This window comes from Micromesistius poutassou (assembly GCF_964030765.1).
Source record: "Micromesistius poutassou genome assembly, chromosome: 3".
NCBI classification, from domain to species: domain Eukaryota; kingdom Metazoa; phylum Chordata; class Actinopteri; order Gadiformes; family Gadidae; genus Micromesistius; species Micromesistius poutassou.
The window spans coordinates 14,204,307-14,229,161 of NC_140273.1; the positions used below are offsets into that span (position 1 = coordinate 14,204,307).

General features: G+C 46.9%; 1 protein-coding gene across 2 annotated transcripts in view; it reads right to left on the reverse strand.

Annotated features, from left to right (window-relative positions):
• Window positions 1-233: 233 nt before the first annotated feature.
• fbxw7 (F-box and WD repeat domain containing 7) overlaps window positions 234-24,855 on the reverse strand; it is an 84,259-nt gene continuing 59,637 nt past the window's right edge. For both annotated transcript variants that reach the window (XM_084466229.1, XM_084466230.1), the window contains 10 exons: window positions 16,820-16,902; window positions 15,824-15,965; window positions 14,284-14,418; window positions 13,325-13,448; window positions 13,059-13,195; window positions 12,237-12,350; window positions 6,391-6,572; window positions 4,750-4,975; window positions 2,738-2,948; window positions 234-635 (listed from right to left, as the gene is read on the reverse strand). In XM_084466229.1, the coding sequence (XP_084322355.1) occupies window positions 367-635; window positions 2,738-2,948; window positions 4,750-4,975; window positions 6,391-6,572; window positions 12,237-12,350; window positions 13,059-13,195; window positions 13,325-13,448; window positions 14,284-14,418; window positions 15,824-15,965; window positions 16,820-16,902 (1,623 nt within the window). In that variant the 3' untranslated portion in view covers window positions 234-366. The remainder of the gene's footprint in view (window positions 636-2,737; window positions 2,949-4,749; window positions 4,976-6,390; window positions 6,573-12,236; window positions 12,351-13,058; window positions 13,196-13,324; window positions 13,449-14,283; window positions 14,419-15,823; window positions 15,966-16,819; window positions 16,903-24,855) is intronic.

Sequence of the window (24,855 nt, forward strand, 5' to 3'; positions counted from 1 at the left end):
GGGGCGGTGTTGGAGGTGTTGGAGGTGTTGGCGGTGTTGGCGGTGCCGGGGGATCGAGGGGGAACCGGCTGAGGCGAGCGCCGGGCTAGAGCCGATTCGGGGTGAGCTTTTCAAATCTTCCCAGCATCCCCTGCTCCACACGTCACCCATCACCCACCCCCCGCCCCTCCCGTCTCGCAGTCCTCCCTCCCCCCCCCACCCCACTCCCCCCAGCCCCATACAGCTTCTTCTGCATCGTGTGTGTGTGTGTTTGTGTGTGTTCTCATCCTACGCCACGCACCACCCCCCCTCCTCCACCACCCCTGGGTCTCTTCTTCACCACTTCTTCATCCTCTCCTGCCGCTGCTGCTGCTGCTGCTGCCGCTTTCACTTCATGTCCACGTCAAAGTCCAGGACCAGCAGCTTGGTCTCCTCGGTGCCGTTGCGGCTGCCCACCGCGCACACCAGCTTGGTGTTGGAGGCCCGGATGCGCCACACCACGCCGCCGCTGCCGCCGCTCTCCAGGGTGACCAGGTTGCGGATGAACTCGCCCGTCTTCAGGTCCCACAGCTTGACGGTGCCGTCGTCCGAGCTGGTGATCACAAAGTTCTTGTTGAACTGCAGGCACGTCACGGCGCTCTGGTGCTTGTGTGGCCCTGGGGAGGGAGGGAGGGAGGGAGGGAAGGTCAGTGGAGAACCGCCGTCGTATTCACATCGGTTATGATGAGGATAATAATAATAATGATGTTAGTAATAATAATAATGATGATGGTAATAATAATAATAGCAACACAATTAATGACAACAATAAAAAAAATACTGAAAATAAAGCCCATAAAAAATATATATAATAGTAAAATAAACTACAATAACGATGACAATAATGATAATCATTTGGTTTTTATGTCAGACAAACTAAATCCTGAGCTTATTTCTTCATGGATCTAAATGGGCAAATGAGTTTGCCCAGGGATGGAAAAAGAATTTCAGTGCAAACTGACAAATAAAGTTGTATCGTATCGTAAATGCAAGAGCGCTATTCTGTTCTACTTTTGACCACCGAATGATGCAACAACATGCAGGTGAGGAAACCGCTGAGTCGTTAACACCACGTCTGAGCGAGAGAGAGCGAGCGAGAGCAAGAGAAAGAGAGGCGACGGGAGGGCGTGGCCAGGTGGGGAGGAGAGCCGCGCAACCGATACTGCAGCTACTACTGCGACGCGTCCATGCTGACACTGCAGGTGTGTTTATTTGTTGCCGCCGGTAACCCAACACCCTAAGACTGGGGAGTGTCGCTGGTTGTTTTGCCTGCTTGACGAAACTCAAACACAGACAACCACACGCACACACACAACCACAGCCCTCTTCAACACCCCCTGCATCCTCACGAGACCCAAGGGAGTGCAGCTACTCCCTGATTTCCCTACAGGCTGGGAAATGATATATCGGAATATAAATCAATTAAGGCTTCGGCAAACCTAAAGTGCCTACACCGCAACCGCTGGAAGAACCACATCTTTCCATTTAAACCCCTGATTGTGTTTTCCCAGGGAGGAGCACATGGCTGCCATTTTGCAATACAAATGCTGGGTTGTTCGTTAGCGAGGCTGTTTGTCTCCCTGGTTTCTTCTCCTCTTTGTGTTAATTGGAAGGGTTTACAAAACCCCATTCCCCCCCTCTCCACCCCAGCCCCCAGGTGGTGGATTGCGCACGCTCTGAGCGACGCAGGCTCTTTCGGTGGCCTATTGTCTTTATCTAAACACACTAATGAATAGCACAAATTGCCCGCTGACCTAATTATGTGACCTACAAAAACTAAAAGAAAAAAATCCTCCCTCATCAGCTGCTCTCTCGCTGTGCCCCGACCCTTCACAACCCCTCTCTCTCTCTCTCTCTCTCTTCACAAGAGACACTCCTCTCCCCTGATCTCCTCCCCCCCCCCCCGCCCCCGCCCCCCCGCCACAACCTCACCCGCCCCTCAACCCCGCCGCCCTCCGCTCACTCATCCCCTTCCCTTTCATCCCCCCCTCGTCTCTCTCGCGGGGGCTTCCCTTTGTGCTGCACGTCCCGTGTTGGGATGGAACAATCGGAATAAATCGTCTGGAGCTTCCTAACGGGGGCTTTGGTGGGAGCTGAGCGCAGATGTGGGGGCCATTAATAGGCGGGCACCGAGGACCGGGTGGATAGAGGGGCGTGGTCCCACTGTTCTGAATCTCAGGCTCTACATTTTTGTTTCTTTACTTTTCCATGGATATCCCCCGTGCTCGCCTCAGAGATTATATTGTTTCCGAATATAAATGTTCTTGTGACATGACACGAATTTCAGAGTTTTTTTTTATGATCTCCCCTGGAAACCACCATGCATTTCTCCACTACTGTGAACTACGATCAATCCCCACTAATTGTACCATTTAAAAAGAAAAATCACATCAGGCAATTCAGTGCCTGTGTTAGAAGACTGCACTTCCTGTGCAGCCAAGCACAGCATTCAAGCGTGGGCTAGAATAAAAAACACAAGATCTCCGCCGTTCGGATCAATGCATAATTCCCCTCATGCACCGTCGGCCCGTTGGTTCTGGAGACTTCCCTCACGGCCCGAGCACTTTCCACCACTTGGTCTCTCTCCAAGAAAACAAAGCTCTTTTCAAAATCCATTTTCAGCCCAGCCACAAAGCCATCCATCCCACTCCCGCAACCCCCCCCACCCCCCCCCCGGCCCGGGCCGTCTCGGCTGGCCGGTTCTCCGGGACGGGCTCACCTTGCAGGGTCTGCAGGCACTGGCCCGTCTTGATGTCCCAGATCTTGACGGTGGAGTCGGCGTTGCCGGACACCAGGATGTTGTCCTTGAGCTCCATGCCGCTGGTGAGCGACTGGTGGCCCGTCAGCGTGTGGATGCAGTTGCCCGTCTCCACGTCCCACACGCGGATGGACGTGTCCAGGGAGCCGCTCACCACGTGGATGCTGTCAAACTGCACACACACACACACACACACAGTCAGGTTTCACAGATCTTGGTAATAGAACGGGCAGTGGTGGTCACTAATGGGAATGACACACTCCCACAGTGTGCACGTAAACGACAGGTCACCACACACGAGTACGAGTAACAAAGACAAGCATCCACCCACCACCAGCACCACACTCACCGCAGAGACCCGCACGGGGACTGTGGACCGGTGGATCTATTTACTGTTTGATGGTGACGGTGATACAAAAAAAAAATCAATAACTTTATCTAACAATAATCTGAACACTGAGCCATCAGTAATGTAGGACAGAGACTATAGATGTTGACATTGAACACAATATACAAAAAAAAAGTCTTTATATTCATAGGCTATAGATTGAATTAATTAAAAATTCAAGGTTGGCTGGACCACGAACATCCATAAATAAAAAGTCTAGCAAGATTATAATGGTAAACAGTGGCTATCAATGCAATAATAAATACACTATCTATCACAGTGGGACTTACAACACAATGACTGACAAAACAATGACAGACAACCTATCACAGCCTGTCTGACAACACAATGACAAGACAACCTATCACAGCCCATCTTACAACACAATGAAAGTATATAGCCTATTGCAATACATAACCTATCGACGTGGGCGGTGCAAGGTTGATGGGACAGGTGGAAAATGCACAGTCATCACCCAGACAGGATCAGGGCACGTCTCAGAGGGCATAGGGGTCATCAAACTCTCACACTGTGTGTGTGTGTGTGCTCTTGTATGGTGTGTGTGTGTGTGTGTGCAGTTTGGTAGGGGAATTGCATTACGATAAATTATATAAACCTTTATATAATTTATGCACAGACGAAAAAGGGCGCTGGGTTACGAATTGACCCTTAAAATGGCGCGTCTCCAACATAGAAGGATGAACTAAAGTTTCTCTGCTCCAGGAGAGAACACTCCAAGGTACAGAGAGTCAATCTTTTGAGTAGAAAAAAAAAGGGGGGGCCTAGGGGTTCATACTCTACGGGAACACTGTATTGCACTGCAAAGAAAAGACAGAACATTCTGGACTACAATAACCAACTGCCGGATTTGTACGATGTTTGAACAACATTGCGATATGGTCCATATTGGCCAGTCCCTTTGAGATAAGACTCCGGGTGTCCTCATCCATCACTTGCGCCCCGAAAGCCACAGCAGGATTTAGGTGAGGAATACTTCACCGGCCCATCGATGCTCAAAATCGTTTTGGAAATAATTGTGTTTACTATGTTCCCTCTCCAGCGGTGGCTGGTGCTGACTGATGTGACGCATGCACCCGCCGAACTAGTGATGAGATCGACCTAATGGCAGGGGGCAGGGGAGGCAATCGGTTCAAAGTGGTTGCTCCTCTAGCAATTACACAGCAGAATACAGCGCTCACTTACACAGGTGAAGGTGGGTGGGGGGGGGGGGGGGGGGGGGCTAACCGCTGAAGACCTAATCAATTGCTGCCATAAAAGTCCAGTACCACCTTTCACTAGCTTTTGGTTCACTAACCTTTTGAGTTGTGCTATTGAGTTAGGATAAGGGTTCCAACCATTAACGGGTAGAGCATGGCGACCACACTACTAGGGTTAGGGGTACAATTCCCCATTCAGAATCCACCCATGCAAGCCAACAATGTACATCCATACATGTATGGATAAAAGGGCCCAAAAAAGAACGCAGACACACACACACACACACACACACACATCAATCAACCACAGCGCTCAGCAGTGACCAGTGCCCAGCACAAGTAGGAACCTGTAGGCGGGGGGGACTCACCTGCAGCGAGTACACCCGGTTGGTGTGTCCCTGCAGCGTGTGCAGGCAGGTCTCCGTCTCGGGGTCCCACACCTTGACCATGAAGTCGTAGGCGCCGCTGACCACTCGCCGCCCGTCGTACTGCACGCAGCGCACCGCCGCCACGTGGCCCATGAGCACGTGCAGACACTGGCCCGTCTCGATGTCCCACACGCGCAGCGTGGCGTCCCGAGAGCCGCTCACCACCCTGAGGGAGGGAGGGAAGGATGGAAGGATGGAAGGAGGGAGGGAGGGAGGGATGAGAGGGAGGGAGACGGGGAAAGAAGGAGAAGAGCCTTAGATTATGCCAGTTGAGGCTTGTGCGGGGCTTAACTCTGGATAGACAGTCTCTCAGTAATGAGTCATGGCGTGCACCCTGCAACAGGAGATGATTGTGAAATGTTGATACAGTGGCGTTCCTCGGGCTCCACAGCATTGAGCAACACATCTGCCTTCGACTCCCGGGGCCTCCTCTTCCCACACGCCCGACCGCAGCAGATAATAAAAAGGGCAGGTGCTCACATTATATACGTCCCTGCCTCCACACACCCAACCGCCCATCGCTGCATTATTCATGTCCATACTCGAGGACACAAAAAAAAACATACCGCAGACCTCACTCTGTGTGTGTGTGTGTGTGTGTGTGTGTGTGTGTGTGTGTGTGTGTGTGTGTGTGTGTGTGTGTGTGTGTGTGTGTGTGTGTGTGTGTGTGTGTGTGTGTGTGTGTGTGAGAGAGAGAGAGTGAGTGTGTGTGTGAGAGAGAGAGTGTGTGTGCATGCCACGGTGACAGAATGGGGCATGTTGCCCTTTTCGTAACAAAGTGCCTCGCAGCCCAACGTCAAAGGAGCCACCACCACCATCCCCCCCGCCACACACACACACACACACACACACACACACACACACACACACTTTAGACGCTGTCAGCAGCCATGTTCTTCTGCTCCGTGAGCAATCAAACGCTAGGGAGAGACCCAGGAGGGCCCCGAGGCGGCAGAGGCAGCGCCGGCGTCTCTGGAGTGCTGTAGAGTGAGTCAATGGAGTGAGCGGCTTACCCGCGACAGCAGCTCACCGTCAGGGGCTGCGTTGACGCTGGTGCATGGTGGGAAATGTTATCCTGCGTGCGCCGTTGCCTCAGAGGCTTGCTCTCTTGGTTTAATAAGGCGGCAGGGGTGGGGGAGGGTTGGGTTGGAGGCTGTAGTGGAAAAGCCTCACCAGGGATGGGGCTTGTTAATAAAGCCTTTGATGGAAACCTCCCGTAATGCGTTTTCCCTCATCGGCTCGGAAAACAACAAATAAACGCACTGATAAAAGATGGACAAATGATGGACTATGCGAGGCTACGTTTTGCACCGATAACATCAATCCTAGAAGCGTTGTGCCGCCAAAAAGCCCTGTGTGGTAATGAGCATTTATTTATTCCATCCCCGACAACAAAAAACTACACCAACAGTCGAGTGCCGACGCATGGCGCCGGGGCAGACGCGTACGCTAACCCCAATCAGAGAGCGAAGTCTGTGGTTCTCCCCCTCGCTCTGACTGACGGCCCGGGGGGGAAGGCGAACCCTGTGACTCTGCGGGAGGGGGCGGGGGGGGGGGGCGTGGCGGGCGCGGCGGCCGTACCTCTTCTCGTGCAGGTGCATGCAGCGTACTGTTGAGGTATGCCCGTAGAGGGTGTGGATACATTCTCCCGTCTCCGCGTCCCACACCTTGAGCGTGCGGTCGGTGGAGCCGCTGATGATGATGTTGTCCCTCATCTGGGACGACCACACGCCGCCCGTGTGCCCCACCAGGGTCCGCAAACACTGGAGGGAGGGAGAGAGAGAGAGAGAGCGAGAGCGGAAATCAAAACACAAACACACAAACAACATCAATAAACAAGACGACGTTCGGGAAAATATTGGACGCAAACATGACATTTCCAGAGAATTCGGCGGACGCGTTTAAAAACAATACTATCGGAATTGGAGTGAATACAAAAAAATGTCTGGGTAGAAAAACAACAGCTCCAGGAATCGGAAGGACGAGGTTTGTAGATCATTGCTATTTGGTTTATTAAATAGTATAAATATTGGAACGGGTTTTCGTGACCAGAACATGGCTTGCTGCGCCCTGATGGGTGGGTCCACCGCCCCCACCCATCTGCTCTGCCCTTTCCCCCGCAGATCAAACGATTGTTTAATGATCATGTGTACCAGTGCAAGCGAGGGCTCTCATATCAAAAGGGCTCTGAGAAGTGCCATTACCAGCCCAACGGATGCATTACCCCTAATTAGGCAAAGCAGATGAGCTATTGATCACAGCGGCTACAGCAATCTTTTCTGATCAATTGGATTCCTGGCTACGCCCTTTGGCCCGTTCACGCTCCCAATCTAATTATCCTTAACATCTCCAATTAACATGTCTGAGGGGGTGGCTGATGGCTTCTGATTGGCTGTTAAGTTGGGTCCGGACCGAGGTTTAACGGATCACCCTGCGGCTGGGGCCGGGGCGACGCGGAGCCGGGAGAGGTGTTGTACTGCGGCAGCAAAATAAGGAAGATGCATCGTCTTCGCCTCCACGCCCTCCGTCACTCTGTTGTGATGGAGAGAACCCATTCACTGACTCGCTCATTAAGGTCATTTACCGTCAGCCAGCTGAACGTAACGCGACCTTAGCACCGGCCTAACGGCGACGGTAAAGCGCTCTGTCTGCCGTCCATCTGCCCGCCCCGCTCTTTGTATACTAATTAGTTAAGGTAATGAACGGATCAAGACATCTGCTGAGCCCGCAAGGGAAGAACCCACAATGCATTATATGACAACCGGTACCACGGATGGTGCTTAAGCAGCTTTGCGTTATAACTTAAAAAGGGGTTTTAGTCACAATCACATGTCAGCTCTTAATACTGCATGCATAGGCGAAGAACGCATGCGGGAGGCATACTGCAGACGCCGGCCTTTAGGGAGCCAATCATATTCTTCAGCAAAGCAAAGACAGAGGTTCATGTTCCAGGAAGGGGAATCACGCATGTGATTAGAGCCCCCTCACACGCCGTGTGGGAGGGATATCACAGATGAACGGCTGAGGACGTTTATCTGTGTGGGAAACTCAACGGGAACCGCGACGGACGCTTGGCGGGCACACGCGCGCATTCCCCCCCTTGAACCTGAACTGTATATGACATGTGTTTCGTTGTCCCACCCCCCCCCCCCCCCACACACACACACACACATTTGACAATGTCTATGCAAGCCGTATAGGATTCCTCCATATCATACCGCTTCTCAATTTGGTATATAAAAAAAAAATACATAAAATAGTGAAATTCAAGAAACTTGTAGATCTGAAGGGAGCTTAGGGGGCTGGGGGGGATGACTCTGCAAGAACCTGCCTGAATGAAAAGCCTAAGCCAGTAATAGCTAGCCATTACATTATTTTTGTCACACTGCACCATTATAGGAACGGATGATTATAAGTTGGCTCCTAGGCTATAATGGCTTGGTTAAGGAAGCCAGACTGCAGGACTCCCACGGCTTGTGTTATGCAGACCGCCGTCCGACCGTCCCCCCGGCACGCTTGAGGGACTGCATCTCATGAAAGGTATGCTCGGCATGCGACAGAGTGCTAGGAAATGGCTAGAGGTAAACTTGCTGGCCCAAAATCCAGCAGAAAACATGGAAGCCCACCACCTTACGTCCGCTAAAATGCCCTGCTGGCAATAATTGAGTGCTATCAAATGATAAATCGTATATATCACTACTATCACTACGGACCTACGTCAAACTGTGTGCTGTGATGACTGCACTGGGATGACAATGGAAAGCAAAAGTCATACGGAGACAACAACAGTTTAAGTGGGGGGAGAAATAAGGTTATACGCTGGGAAATCTCTGAGCGCCGTTTGAAGCCGTGAAAACAGGCGTCTTGAGAAAAGCCCATGCCTCATTGGGGCTGAAGGTGTGCCAATATCCATACAGCGAGAACATCTGGCAGAGCACATACTCCCTTGGATCTGATGGCAGGAGACTGCAGCGCTGCCATTTTAAATCAGCCTGACAGCTGAGACTGCTGCTGACTGACATCACCAAGGACATGTGCTGCTCTGCTAAGCAGCAGGCAGCCTTTGAAGCAGAGTGTGTGTGTGTGTGTGTGTGTGTGTGTGTGTGTGTGTGTGTGTGTGTGTGTGTGTGTGTGTGTGTGAGAGAGATAGAGAGAGAAAAGAAATAAAGGCAAAAGGATGGCTGATGTGAGCTTAACATCTTCAGAGGTAGAGGACGAGCAGAGACAAAGAGGCATCAAGGTGCACATCTGTGCACCGGAGTCTGCATAAGGCAGCAGCTGCTGTGGCCAGCCACCGTTACCTGTGGATTAACGTTTAAAAAAGCCCAGAAATTTGAAAAGATTTATCGGCTGCAATTACATTTGGTCGTATGTCACCTTTAGTCAATGCATTAGACTGACTTCCTTAATCTCTTATGTAATTGTGTGTCCGTGTTAAGTCTCAAAGCTCTTAAAGCGGAGCGGCCGGCATTTTGCCTAATCTGTTCATGTATTCATGTTATGATTGCCTCACAGGTAAGGGCGTAGGTCCCTGTATCGCTGTATAATAAGATATTAGGGGAATATTAAAAAGAAAAAAGACCTTGAAGCAGACGTGGGACAATAACACCGCTTTGTCTCAAGTGTTACCTGCACTTTCATGAGAAGTGAAAAATAATCATATGCCACATTTGAATTAATGCTAAGCTTAAGGTTAGTTGGCTAATTTTGGATTGAATAATTAGGCAACGTTAGCCTCAGGCGTTTAAAAAATACGTAAGTTGCCATATTATAAAAGAATGACTTTCTGGCTGATCTCATAAGATCCGCCCCAGCAACTAAACAGGGCAAGTAACAAGTAACAATTTCCTGATGCTGTTTGGGTCTACCCAAGCAATGATTAGATTGCAAGAGATCCAATAGAGCAATTAGGGGCGGTGGGAGTCTACGTCACAGGCAACAAACTAAGACCACAGTCAAACAAACAACCTTAAAGGTCAACCACATAATCTTCACAGCTTTGGTCATGGTATTGTTATTAAGGATGGATTTGGTCTGGAAAACATATGGAGGCAGTTGTCCAATTCTCTACACTGCAGAATCTGACTCATACCAGCATTGGATATTATGTGATACACATAACCCAGCCAATTTAAATCCAACAAAAAGAACAGCAGTTTGGGATCATTTTAACGCAAATACAGTTTTTCATCATTGTTTCTTGAACTGAGAAACATCACACGTTTGTGCCATTGTGTATAAATTCTGGAGTCTTCCTTCATACATCCCGGCCAGTTAATGTTTTGCATTTGTGATTTTTGTTAAGGTCACAGCTTCTCTCGTCTTTGCTTGGTATTGGAGCAACATTGACACATGGCTCAGTGTCTTCCTCCAAACAAATGTCACCACCTAACGCTTCAATGTCCCCGGGGAATAGGGCTCTGCCGTGTCCACAACTGATACATGTGGACAGGTTAAAAGCATTTGCTTTGATAATCACCCATGGGTCGTGAAATGCTTTCGTCAAGAACAGACGACGAGTATTGACGGCAGAGGAGGGGGATGAAGGAGCTTGGTGGCGGTATTGCCGGTGTGTGTGTTGCCTCCCGTTTGGGACCGGCATTGACAGCCACTTCAAATCAAACCGTACACTGAGCTTAATTGGTCATTCCTCTCCGGCGAGGATTTCTCTCTGCTGCCATGGAAAGGAGAGGGATGTGCATGGAATATGTATATATCTAGACAAATAGACAAATACATATTGACTTTTTTCCTACTACGCTCCTCAACAACCTTTACTCAATAAACAAACATGACCCACATGCATTGCTCCATCCCTCTTTCCTCCTGGTTGCTTGTAGGGCTGAACAATTAATCAAATTCAAACCGACATTGCGATGTAATAGAACGCGATATGCAAATCGCAAAGGCTGCGGTTAAAAAAAAATCAAAAAAATCAATTGTGTTTTTTACTGTTAGTTACTGGAGATCAGTAAGATTTGTATTTTTTTTTTTACAATTCAATAGTTAAATTAAGATGTTACGTCAATTCATGTATCAATTCATCTCAACATATCGGCCTGGCCTAAAAGAAAGCAGTTTATATGTTGACTGCTTCCAATGTTGTGTTGGTCATACTACAGAATGATTTATTGCTTGTTTAGTGAATAATACAGAACATAAAAAAAAGGAAAAAATAATCGCAGTTGCAATATTGGTTGAAATAATCGCAATTCAACTTTCTCCAAATCGTTCAGCCCTAGTTGCTTGTGTAGAGAGTAATTTTGGAAGACATGAATAGGACGTGCCATATTGGATATGGACAAAACTACTCAAAACTAACATGCCAACGTAATCCCTGGCCGACTGCAGGGTGATACCAGGGAACCTTCGGGGGCGACGGGACTCAACCCCAGGTGTGTCCTCACTCGACGGGGTGGTGCTACTGTCGCTTTAAGTCCATAAACCCCTGATCTTAGCCTCTGCTTCGGATGGTGGAGCCAATCAGTGGCGTGTGGCAATCAGATGACCTTGGCCAGATCTGTACAGATCAGCAAATGCTGTGGCTGATATCCGTGTAATTGCGGCTTGGCCCCGATACAAACCTTTTATTCTCTCATGAGGAAGAGCCTACGCAGGAACAAAACAGGGCTGTTTATCCCCCTTTCCTTCTCTGGTCCGCCGTGTTCAAATCTAAACACGCCAGAATTATCATGCTGGACATCCGCTTCTCAGAGGGCTTTTATCTCCTCTTTATTCCTGCCAAAGCAGATGCCAGATACGATAGCAACCACCGTATTATTCCTAATGTTATCCAATTCCTTTTGCACATGGAAATGCAAAGAAGAGAGCCAGTGCCTTAAGACACATTCGGCCAATGTTCCTGCAAAAATGCAGTCCAGAAAGAGCTGTAAGGAATTTGAGACCAGCCGAGGCACAATGTTTCTGTTGCAGCACTGGCTTAAGCATAAATACTGACCCAGAAGGTTGGATTCCTTGCCATGCCGCAAGTCATTTTACTGCAAGTGAAAAAAAAAATGCTACAAGTAAAAAAAAAGAGAACAAAATGGAGTCCTGCAAGGAAAGGGTATGTGCGGATGTGCTAATGCCAGTAATCAATAACCATCAGGACAGTTACGTACCATGAATGAGAAGTTGGGTGCCAGAGGGAGGCCATTTTACAATGCATTGGTTGAAAATGCGGGCGGCTAAACAATGCAACTGCTGATGCTCTGTTGTGCCCGTGTACACGGACGTTACACAACATCTTGAGCGACTGAACAATTGAGAGCCCACGCTGTTTAACAGGCCTATTAGAAAGGAAAAAGGTAGACAGGAGCCTGGAAAAACAATCCCAATGAAAACCCCAGCCAACGTGACTCCAGCGGAAAGAGGGGGAAGATGAGGGGCGGCAGTGAGGGAGGAAGGCGGCGGCGGTGGCCTCTTACCTTCCCTGTGACTGCCGACCAGACCTTGAGAGTGTTGTCGTCAGAGCCACTGACGATACGGTTGCCGCAGAACTGGAGGCATGTGATGACGTGGTCGTCGTGACCCTTCAGCACCTTGGGGTGGGGAGAGGGGAGAGGAATGGGGGGGGGGGGGGGAGGTTAAAATGGGAGGTTAACCGAATTACGGTCGACTCTGCGTCCACACGGCTGAGGACACGAGAGGCAGGTGGTGCCGTATGCGGGCGGAGTACACTTCCATGCATGACGCAGCTGCGTAGACACACAGCTTTTATAACAATAATAATAGAGTGTGTGTGTGTGTGTGTGTGTGTGTGGAACAGAACATTTTGGAACAGAAAGTGGGCCAGGGAACAGCTAACTCAGCAAATGCCAGAGCAAGCTGTACATGCAGTTGGGTTAAAAAGAAGTAAGTAACAGTAAGAACACCTATATCACCATTTGTCAGAACTACATCATTTCACCATGAACTGATTACAGAGTTCACCCTGCCATGCCAAATGGGATAGGGTGAACCATATAGCTGCATGCTGTGCAGGGCTCCGTTGTTTTCCTTTGACCGGCCCCAAGATAGATTTAAAGATGACTAATGGAGTCGTACCTGTGCACAAGTATGAATTCAATACAAGAGACGTATAGCTTATGTTTTATATAAAATACTTCTGGGCCTTGAAAGGCAAGGTTTTTCTCCTATTCAATTAATTTCATTTAGTCACATGACCTGCACAGAGATGAGATTCAGCGCACACAGGAGAAGGACGACGACAAGGAACCCAATTGAAACAAATGAAAAGAAGAGCCTACCTTGGGCGATTTCAGGTCCCCTCTCCTCCAGTTGGTGTCTATCCTGTGTTGCCTGATGTAGGCACTCTTCCACGGACTGTGGGTGAAGCCGGGCTTGGCCGCCTTCCTCTTCTTGAGCAGCAAGGGCTCATCGATCCCTGTGGGAATTGAGGAGAAGGGAAGGTCAGAAGAACGCAGTAGGAACGCTTATTCTGTCCCCTGAATGAAAGGCTTTTTAGCCCTTTGTTTCTATAGGTTTGCACCGGCAAGGACTTTGTATCACGCACCCTCCTCTCGACACTTTTCCCTCCACAGCAGGTTGTCCTCGGCTAGGATGCGCCAGTAGCGGCACGTCTGGGCCGCTTGCAGGAGGTCCTTTGGCTCCAGGAATGACAGCACATACAAGGCCAGCTGGAAGAGAGACAAGTGACGATGCCCTATGTGTTATTAAAGAGCTTACGGTGTGGTATGTGGTGGGACACCGTTGCATAGCGAATAGCTGAAACACAAACAGATATTAAAATTCACCTGAAACTATATGAATTTGTTCTCCTCCCGTAGACCAAAATGGGCTCTCACTTTCTCTCATTTCCGTGTTAAGACTATTATTGTGGTTATATATAAACCTCCATCCCACTTTCCAGTCCACTCACAACTCTGATTTGAAGCCCACAAACTCAGTTTCAATGAACTGGAAAAAAGGAAGATTAGACTTCCCCCTCACATGGCACATTGAACCCACTCTGGCTTATACAGTCCAGAGGCGATCGCTCTGGGGAGGGCGGTACTGGTGACACCATTTCCAGTCAATGTCACCGACTTCCCTATTACACCTATCCCACCAGCATGATCCCATAGCTGAACCACTAGGAGGGGGGCTGCAGAGCCCGGCCACCAGGCTGTATTTAAAAGCCGGAAGGTGACGTCGCGGCGGTACCAAAGCCAGTCTCGCTGACAGTTTTTATGCAGAAAAACAAACCAGCAAAAACCCACCCATTGCAGACTGTTCATTACACCTTTAAGTGCGGCAGCGTTTGACAGTGTGACAGAGTGATCTGCGATGGGTAAAATCAGACAACTTAAAAGGGTTCTCAAGGAAAGTGAATGGGTGAAGGGAAGCTGTAGCGGCGTGGACGGGGCAGATTGGGGGTCAGGCGGAGGTTGATGTGATAAGTGGGGTTTGAAGTGGTGGCGAGGGACAAGGGGGATGGCGAGAGAGAGGGTGGTGGGGGCCCGGGGGTCTCACCTCTTTGGGCAGCAGGGAGATGAAGTCTCGCTGAAACTGTGGTTCGATCACTTGCATCATGTGCTTGACTTGCGTGGGCTCACAGCTGTCAATCAACTCATCCAGCGCCAGCAGCTTCTCTGGGCCACTCCAGCTCTGGAACACACAGCGGCAACAGCAAGACATCAGGACAACACGGGGAACATAAGGGGCTTAATGTTCCTAGTTTTGCAGAGGATTGTGGGTAATTGTCATACCAACTACAGGAAAAAAAAAAGTTGGATGTCGGTGACAATGGGCAATGTGGGCAATGGAGGACCGCCAATACTTTGCACACCTAAGCCTACTAACTAGATTTCACAGTAGCCTCGCACGCTAGGATGGCTTTGAGACAGTGGGTTTGCTTATCTGGTCTCTCCCGCTGTAGAGCGGTGAGATCCCAGAGTAATCCTCGTGGACGAGGTAGAACGGAAAATGTGGCACATGCAAACCACCTGTAATCTGGCAGTTGAAAGCTGCCGCGCAAGGCGCTGGCTCTGCAGATAATTACGGGGGGGGGGTTCAAAGGGATCCCTGCTCGCTACCATGACGGGCCTCCCAGCCGGGAGGCTCTCTCCTGATGGCGTGCTTCACCGCTAACGCAACCGAGGACTCAGGCGCCGGCTTAAACCGTGAGTGTCTGAATCAGGGTTCGGCAATTTACACACGTGTGATAAGCCCATCTTCTCACACGAGTGATTACCACTCACCTACACATAGATCAGCAGGGTGCTACCAAACACCCTAACCCTACGGGTGAAGCTCTTGATATTGAAAATACACCAGACCAATTAGACGACAGTGTAGTGTAAACAAAGGGGACCCGCCACCTGCTTTATTTAATTTTTTCAAGTCCAAATCGACTAAATTGCATCAGGACTTTCGGGTTTTCCCATGCGTGGTGTAGGATTCCAATTAAATCACACCCACACACAAGTCTTAGTTGGACAGAAATTAGCCAAACATTCCTTCTAGCCGTGCTGGTTCAAGCGTTTAAGTTATTGCAGGCTGAATGGCCCACAGGCCTGAACTAGACTGGGGAATGTATAGAATGTAAGCTGCCTGCGGACCAATTGATTAAATTAAAATCTTCCATTTCAACAGGTTAGGCTTCATAACATGGAAGCCGAATCCACTGAGCAGATAACAGCACTTTTAAATGGAAAGGAAAAAGCCTAAACAAAGACTGTTTGAAACAATAAGTCAATATAAATTTTATCGGATTGTAAGGCAAACTCAAAGTCCTTGGCAGAGGAATACTTGCTGGGAACTGTGCTTTTACTGTGAAGAGGTTAGACTGATTTCTATTCCACGCTACAGTGCTTCATGGTAATATGGGTGGGTAGGTTAGAAAAACAAGGGAGTAATTACCTGTACGACAAAGCAAAATTGATTAGGAAAAAACGTCTGCTTTTAGATTAGATTTTTGACGAGAGCATATCAAAATCACATGGGAAACGTGATGGACCAAGTATCGGGGAAACCAGTGCATACATACAACGACCTCTCTCACAGTATTCACCTGAAATGTTCGGAGCCATTCTTGGAGACCCGTGGGTGGCTGGATGGAGGTGATTCGCCGTCTCTGTGTCCCCTGACCGTTGGCTGTTCTGATGTGGCCAAACGTGGTGGGTGTGGCCGGGCATGGGACTATCCCCGTTGGGCTGCAAGACGTAAGGGAGGAAGCTTGAGTGTTGACCTACTGAAGAGTTCACATGCAATACTACACATTGGGTAGAGTATCCAAGTTTAGATGGATGGAAACAAATTTGGTCTAGAAATGTCACTTTGAAGTCGCTTCAAAACTGAAAACCACTTCGGCACAAGCAAAGGGAAGATTGAAACGCATTGCATGACATAAGGTGCTATGGGAAAAGTCCAAGATTGAATTAAGGTAAAAATAACTCCACAACATGAGCATTGAAATACCATACAGTGGAATATTTGCCATTTCCCCCCCTCCCCCCTTACCCAGAGACATCAAAGTATGTCCCTTAGCTAGGTTTCCCATTTTTAGACACCCACCCCCCCTGATAAAAAACTAGCCGGACCTGGAGGGCAACATCGGACTTCAAAGGGCACCCCTGTGCCCATAATGTAGGGCAGTTAACAGAACTCAACCAGAGGAAATACCTCAACCCTTCTGGCATTGGGCAGAAGGAAAATGGAGAGCTGTGATGCAGAGACTGTGTCAAATGGATTTTTGTAAGGGAAAAGAGGCAAGAAGCGGGCCAATCAAACACACCCGAGAAGAAGCAGTGCTCAGATAGAATAAACTGTGATTTCTCTTATACGTCTTCAAAACATCAAGCCATATCTGGGAGTCCAATCAGGACGGGAAAGTCAAATGAATGTTGTTGCTACTACAGTTACACCACTTTCATATACTCGTTCCCTCACAGGCGTGTTTACATGTATAAAGTATTCAGAGCCTTTAAGCGTATCACATTATAGTGGTTGACGTGTCACCACGGCGCAGTCTGGGAGGCCCAGTGCAAGTGGCCGCCGGTCTTCTTACCTTGGATACTCTGTGCCTTTACAGGGTTTTTTACCAGAAGGGAAAGATCGGACCTCGGGGCCATGGTCCAACTTCCTCTTCATCTGTTTGCCAAGGAGAGAAAGAGCGAGAGAGAAGAGAGGGGGGAAACAAAGATGATCAGTGACCACGCCACATCATTGACATCAGACTCTGATCTCCTACTCAATGGCCTCTTTCTAAAAAGCAAATAGAAACATGCCGAAGTGCTGGATGCCAGTAAGAATACAAGAGACTTGGCGGGTAGTGTATAAATCATCGACTACGGCATTCTCTGCCTCCTGATTATTTCATCTCAGAAAATGTGTTTTTTTCTGTTACAACACGGAACTGAGATTACCTTTTCTGATTTCACCGTTCCGCTAACCCTAACCCAATACTCCATCCCGGACGTCATCTCACTGATTTACAATGCCCAGACTCCGCCCAAGACATGCATCCAATGAGAACAGGGGCCGAAACACAATTATTACACTGAGTTTGAAGGCGTGCTTCTATTTTAAACAACACCTTCCATAATAGACAAAGGGAAGGATTTTAATGCGAGACTTTCCATTAAGCCTGGGCGATATGGCTGAAAGACATGTCACGATATAACTTGATAATATTGATATCGATAACTATTGATGATTTTAATTACCTAAAAAGAATAGGAATTACCATGCTAGATTTAAACACTTCTGTTTAACACTTAATATGACCTTCCACTGTTCTTCATTGATAAATACTCCAATTTCAATACAACAATGAAAAACAACAAACAAACCCAGCTGCTAGATTCAGTGGTCCAGTCTCTTATCGATATATATTGAACATGTTCTATATTGATATTGATCAAAAGTCTATCACGATACGATCATTTATTGTTTTATTGCCCAGGCCTACTTTCCATAATGTTTCTTTAGGGCTCTTTCGGTTATCGGTGTAGATGTACAAGCAAATGTGTCTTGTTGACCCAGTTAAGAGTCTGGCCACCTTCCATGCTGGAGGCCAGTTGTACTAAAAAAGTCAATATAAGTGAACACAGAGACGCCGAAGACTAGAAATGTGCACACAAGCTTGGCTTCAAACATAAGCTTTTGCACTCCAGGAACCATTTAGTAGCACAGGCTGGCCTATTCATGCTGGGATAACACGGCAAGTTCTGTTGGACGCTTACACTTCAAATCGAAGAAAATTAAAAAACAACTTTATTTATACTAGCTTCTCTTTGTTTGAAGCAAAAAAAACAACATACAATACGCAGCAGGCATCGAATATAGCAGTTTGTGGAGGCGTAAGGAAGTGGTCATCCAGAAAAGAGTGTTAACGTGATATTCCCTCTTCCTGGAATGCCTTACATGAGCAACCTATACAGGCTACTGAAACAACTGAGGTTCAGCCAAACTCTCTCCATTTCTCAACAAGAGCATTGTTGTAGTGCAAACAGTGGAAATAATGCAGTGTTATAATTCAGTGTGAACTGTTGCATAGATTCATCAAGTCAGAAGACGGCAAGTGTCCATCAAAACAGAGTGTGGGCCAGTCTGTAGTCATTTAAAGATTATCAAAAACAAGTTGAATAAATACACAGTTTGCTGAACTGTGTTTTGGGGTCAGCCCGACTGGCCCAAATTAATTTTCTTTGGATACAGTATTCAACGCTTTAACCACAATCCCCCTTGAAAATGAGGAACACCATCCACAAGCCCTGTAGCTCAGTTTAATTTTGGCTTCATTAAATAGTTCCACAGTGTTTCAGTACTTTGTGTTCACTGCTTTTGGTTTGTTGTACATTTGGGTTCCTGCCCGAATAACCATGGACACATGTTCCTTTGATAGTCATCATTATCTCAAAAGAAGATGTGCCCTGAATCACATGGAGTCAAGCAGATATAACCAATCAATGCAAAATGGTAAATATCGACAAACCACCACCAGTGAGAAAAACACTTGTGCAATGTGCTACTCTGACCAAAACGCAGTAACACGCACACAAAATCTATTCAGCCTCTGAACAGGAGCGAGAACAGGCGGCAGACAGGAGCCGTGGGCAGCGTGTCGACCTGTAGCACAGGTTTAGCAGGACCTGTGGAGGTTTGATTTCCACATGCCATTTGACAAGTACATTCAACGCCAAGGAAGGGCCAACCAACCAAACAAGAGAAGGAATTCTACAGCCGGAAGTTCACCGGAGGGGACTGTCACGACAACGCCCACTCAGAACAATAAAGGCATGCCCTGCCTGAGCCAAGTGATGCGGTGTTGAGAAGAAAAAAAAAATCGTCAACCCTTTCCTCACCACCACCCACCCGTAAACAAACAATGAGTAAGGAAACCGTAATAACCGATTAAGATCGGAGCCAGGGCTGTTGTGCCTGTGGCTGGGAAGGACAGCCCAGGACTGGGTGAGTGAATGGCCAGTACAAGAAGGGAGATTGATGCAGGCACACATCTTACGATAATGATGCTTTCAATTCACCGACTGACTCATTTACAAATAACAAGCAGGCGTTTCAGTGACCTCACTCATTACAGACGAAGGGTCATTCAAAAGAAGGTTTCATTCAGTGTGTTATTAAGCATGCAGAGATGGGGAGGCAGGGGAGAGAGAGATTGAACAACAGTACATTGTACAAGATAGGGAAGCGGTTATCGATAGGGAATGTTCTATTTAAGGAGCAGAAGATCTATGTGTAAACTTCCACCCCCCCCCCTTAAAAAAAGGGTATCCTTGAAACAGCTAAAACCTAGTCGAAAAGGTGGAAAGAGAAGCTGTAACCGATTGAAAAAATAAACATTAAGAGGTCTGCAGAGGCACTACAATAACGGGTAGATTAAGTAACTGCAGAATAAATGCTGCTATACTGTATTGGTCAAGACAAAATGCACTGGAAACATCCATTTTCACCTTCTATGGATTAAAATATGTACTTTTTCATCTGTATTTGAGCTGAAGAACAGAACATTGCTATATTAAGCTTCACATTATCCCCAACAGACGGTTGCTTCAGGTTGAGATTGTACAACTAGAGACATGGGAGGGGCAGGTAACTTGCACGCTAAAAGGGATTCTCAGTTTCCAGGATCATACTGTATTTTCTCTTCACAGAGGCAAACCATGCATTAGGTTGCCCATATTAAGTCAACGTCACTGAATTATCCCTCAAAACGTTTCTAAATATAAGAACTTAAGCCCTTGCAGATATTAAACCATGGATTTTCTTCTCGATTTCTCTAATTATTCGTACAATACACCCCAACAACGCTTGAAGATATTATACTCCACCAGTGTGACACAGTGACCCATAATCTATGCCTAAAGCCTGGGGCAAGTCCACAATGTCAGGAATAATACTCTACTAACAGACCACTCACACATACTTGAACCTTGGCAGTTTGGGTAGAAAATTATAGAATTTGCATTATCCTGTAGCATAATGTTGCTAGAGAAATTAATGAAAAAACAGAATGCAATATTGTATTTATCGTTTGGCCAAACGGTAATATCTGAATCTGAATACAACCGTTGCATTTTTAAGGCATTCGTTGACGCGGGTACACCGTGAACAAACTGTTTTGCCAATGGGAGGTGGACCACTATCAGCTATAGGATGTAGCCCCCAGTGGCAGAGCACATAGGTTGGAGGCAGAGAGAAAATCCGATTCTAAAACATTGTGCCATAAACCCAACCATTAGAAGGGACACAGACCAATACATAACTATAAAAAAAGTTATTTTTAAAAGTGCAAAGACTCCATAAATTAATAGTCCAATTTGAATCCGAAAGAACCCGGTAATGCACCACTACAATTCAACCATAATCCCATTGACACCGCAATTCCTTTTATTTTATTTTTTATAAAATACTAGGAAAAAGGAATACCAGTGTGCAGTATGCAGAGCGCATAGCGTAGTTTCCGTCCAAACTAATTGGAATAATGTAACTAACTCAGCATTTCTGCCGGTGGGTACGCTACACGGGTTCTCATCCTCTGCAGTGGTCATTGAAAAGGGAGACGCGCAGTGGAAGCAGACGCGTTAATAAACATCGAAAGTAGACGACCGCGCGAATCAAATATTCTTGATGCGGCACGTCAAAATAACACGGAACACTGCGCGTCGACAGCGGTAGGAAAGACGAGCTACTCACTTTATAGAAAATCATCTTTAAAGTGCCGTAGAACCCCATCGTGGTGCTTCGCGGTGGTTTCCCCCTTTCAGTGAAAAATGCTCAAGTCCAAATATCTAAGCGTGGCGGGGAGATTGCTGTGACAGTGCGATGGCAGCGTTGTACTCTCGGGTAAATCCGACACTATCTCTGGCGTGGACATGCTCAGGCACAGCGCCGCACTGCCATGTGTTCTAATAGGCTCCGGCGAGGGGAGCTCCTCCGTGTCGACCCCGAAACCAGCTCGGAAAGGAAAGAAACGACGCAACGCTCGTAGAAGCATATGCCACCGGTAGCCCCCACAGGAGTCCACAACAGTAAGAGGACAGAGATGGGGAGAAGGGAAAGGCAGTGGCACTCGCGATAGAGCGAGCGAGAGAGAGAGAGGAAAAGGGGGAGGAGAGGAGAGCCGCGTCAGAGCGCAGAGGAACCGTGCCCTCTTCTGCGACCACACGACGGCTCTTACGCGGGGATCGGATTACATCCTCCCCGATGAAAAGGAGAAAATGGTGCAGTCCAAGATTCAATAGCATGCGGGGAGTATCGATTCTTTGAGGTTGAGACGGGGAGACGCACGGTGTGTGTGTGTGTGTGTGTGTATGACGCAGACGTATTAGCCCAGCACAAATATTTACAACAGACCGACTGCACTTGTCGCGGAACCCCAAACAACCTACCCTCTGCGCCCCGTCTTCCCTGCTGCCTCATCACTGATGACAATCTCTACCAGCTACAATTTATGCGCCGTCTTTGGCGATAGCTGCAGCAGGCCACTACATTGCCATGTTCGACCAAGGGTTACAAAATGTATATTGCTAAGATATACATTTTTATTTCACAGCTGATATTTATGTGAAAAATCTTTTGACTGATATACGTCAAAATGGTCAACATCTTACTTCAAATTGATTGACACATGACAGAGTCTTGACAAACACAAGTTGACATTTTTTACTTATTAGAAGTTAGGTATTGCACAAGTCTGCAAACTATAACGCTCTGTTTACAACTTGCAATCCAATTTAGTTAGCACAGAATCAGCCACAAGCCTGTACCGGTAATTATTCGAAAATCTACAAAGGGACAGAAAAACGGAATGTTTTGGAACGAGGAGATAACACTTGAGGGAAAAGAGTTAGTCAAATTGATTGCAACTCCGAAAGGACTAGTGTGGATGAAAACAAAAAAAAAATGTTGCAAATTTATAACTACACTATAAAGCCAAAGGGTTTTCTGCACACTGGGTTTTATGCATAAAAGAAAGCCGACACAACTTCAGGACAAATATGAACGTGTATCAAAGGAATACGGTCAATATAGTCATTAAATCGTATAAAACATATTTTATATACACATTACAGGTTGAAGGACCAGCAGGATGTTGCCTATGTGGAAAATATATCCTCACTGTAAATCTAACCAGTTTATTGCTGCCTTTGTTGAGTAAAAACAAAAAAAAAAGTACACAAAGTGGGGTGGCTGGGAGGGACCAGGGGTCTCTGGCAGACAGGGCATTAGGGCCTTTTGTGCGTATGTGTGTTTGAGGTGGCCTGCGTGAGAAAAAGCCCCTTTGGTTCCTCTCCACTGGCCCAACCTTTACACAGCACATTGGAATGCTTGGCATGCGAGGGGGGGGCTGCACTGTGGCCTCTGAATGGTCTGCAGCCTCCTTTTGTCCATCCCCGTCTGCCACTCCGTGCGGCGACGGGCCTCCCCTCTGGCACTGACCACCCTGCTTACCGAGACCCCTCTGGTCACACAGAGGGAAGACCCACCGAGCAGATGTTCATCAGGCTCCGCGACTATCATCTTGTTATAATCAGCAAACTCTACCGTGCAAACTATTTGGGCTGTACCAGACACTGGCTGTGTGTCAGGGAAAATAACTGGGAGGCAAAATGTAAATGATGCATCGTTTTGACTTTTGTGCATAAATAGTATGCAGATTGTGGGATTTAAAAAAAAAAAAATTTTACACGCCAGCAGAACAAACATGACCTTGAATGTGTCTTAATCACAAATCCTTGGAGCTATGTCACACATAGAAGAGGAAGTGCATCAAAGGATTCAATGCTTCTTAAGAGGGGATTGATGTGTGCTTTACAATTCAAAAGCAACAAATGCAGGTATGTGTGTGTGTGGGGGGGTGGGTCCCCTCTTCAAGCAAATGTTTAATATGTAACAGGCCAAACTTGGAAGGAAGAAAAATAGTTCTTGGGCACTGATGCATCCCTAAAGAGAACTATGTCATTGTGCGATTGTCCTAGCTGTGACAAAACAGGAGAATGGTGGTTGCGGGGTCAAGGATTAGGGGATTGGGGGTCTGGTATCAATGGATTTTGCGAGCAACGGTGCAAGTCACATTCCAGATTGGACAGACTACACACATGCGATGAAGAGGGAGGGAAAGATGCTTGTGGCGGAGGAGGGGTTGATAGATAGGGAATCATGGTATTTTGCCAAGCATAACCACAGTGTCATCTGCATGGGGTTTGGTTTAACAGCCTACTCAACACGACTCAAGTACCAGGGTTTTGATGGGTTTGGGGAGGAAATTAAATCAAGGGTCAAGGGCTTGGAGTCTCCCATATGCCATCAATTAGCAGGGAGGGGAAATAAATGACAAATTCAAAATTCAACTTTTGAATATGCCTAGAGCTCATTTGCAAACTGAATTTCCAATTGATGGTTAATTAAGCAAAAACTAATTAAACGCCAAGATTCAATTTCATTGCAAAGGACCATCAATGGCTCGGAGTTGGCGGTCCAGCCACACAGAAACACAAGGCCAAATCCCACTGAGTAATAATGGTAGAACTTACTGGAACATAAAATTTCTGTGACAAATATAAGGTTGTAATTTTTGTTAACACAGCCGGATTTCAGGGAGGATGGTTCAATAGAACACAGCAGAGGCTACATATTTACTTTTGGAACCAATAAAACACAAAGGGAATTCGATAAACAGATATGATCACCTTAATTTATTTCAGAGTTGGCAAAACTGAAACTAAATTATTTAAAATCATCCCATCACCTTCTAGGAAACAAAACCAAAAAATCCATTCCCTACTAGAGAACAAGCAGGAGGAATAATCAAAAAAAAAAAAAATTATACCAGTGTTAAATTCACAAGATCTTAGGTGACTAAGTCTAATTAATTTAGATGAGCTATTTAATAATTTCTAGTCATGTCTTTTTTTTTCCAGTTTATTGGGTAAATGTGATTTGTCTTTTGGCTCAACGACAATTATGTAACACCCTGCCATATGGTTTGGTTTTCTTGCCGATTTCTTGCCAACGGCGCTGAATTCAAACTGCGGTGGACACAGATTTTCCAACTATCGTCGTAATGGAAGGCTAACCGATAGACAGGTTGATGCTAGAGCAACACTGGGTTTGTTTCACAGATATCCTAAAAATGAAGTGGTTGTGATTCGAAAACTATCAACGCAGCTTTTAGTAGTGCACAATTTTTTATTTTGAGCATACAACAAGAGTCCTAATGTTTACAACGTTAAGTGGAAACCATGGTTGTAAGCTCTAGTTTCCGATCAAAATAATTATTATTGATGGGAAACACCAATTCTTCAATAGCAATAATTTCACATGTAGCATTGCTACATCCTATCCTTCCAATCCTTCAAAAGCCTATCTGATGCTGAATTTGGTGCTCCTGTTGGGAGTGGTTTCGCATCAACTATTTACACGGCCGATATACCCCGTTGATGTTGATCATTCAGAATGATGTATACATCCAGACAAAACCCAGGTAAATGCCCATGGGGACACTGACCATAAATATGGCAAATACTTTTTTTTTAAAACCACATTTTCAGTTTTCAGAAGGGCAGGAAAAAAGTATAA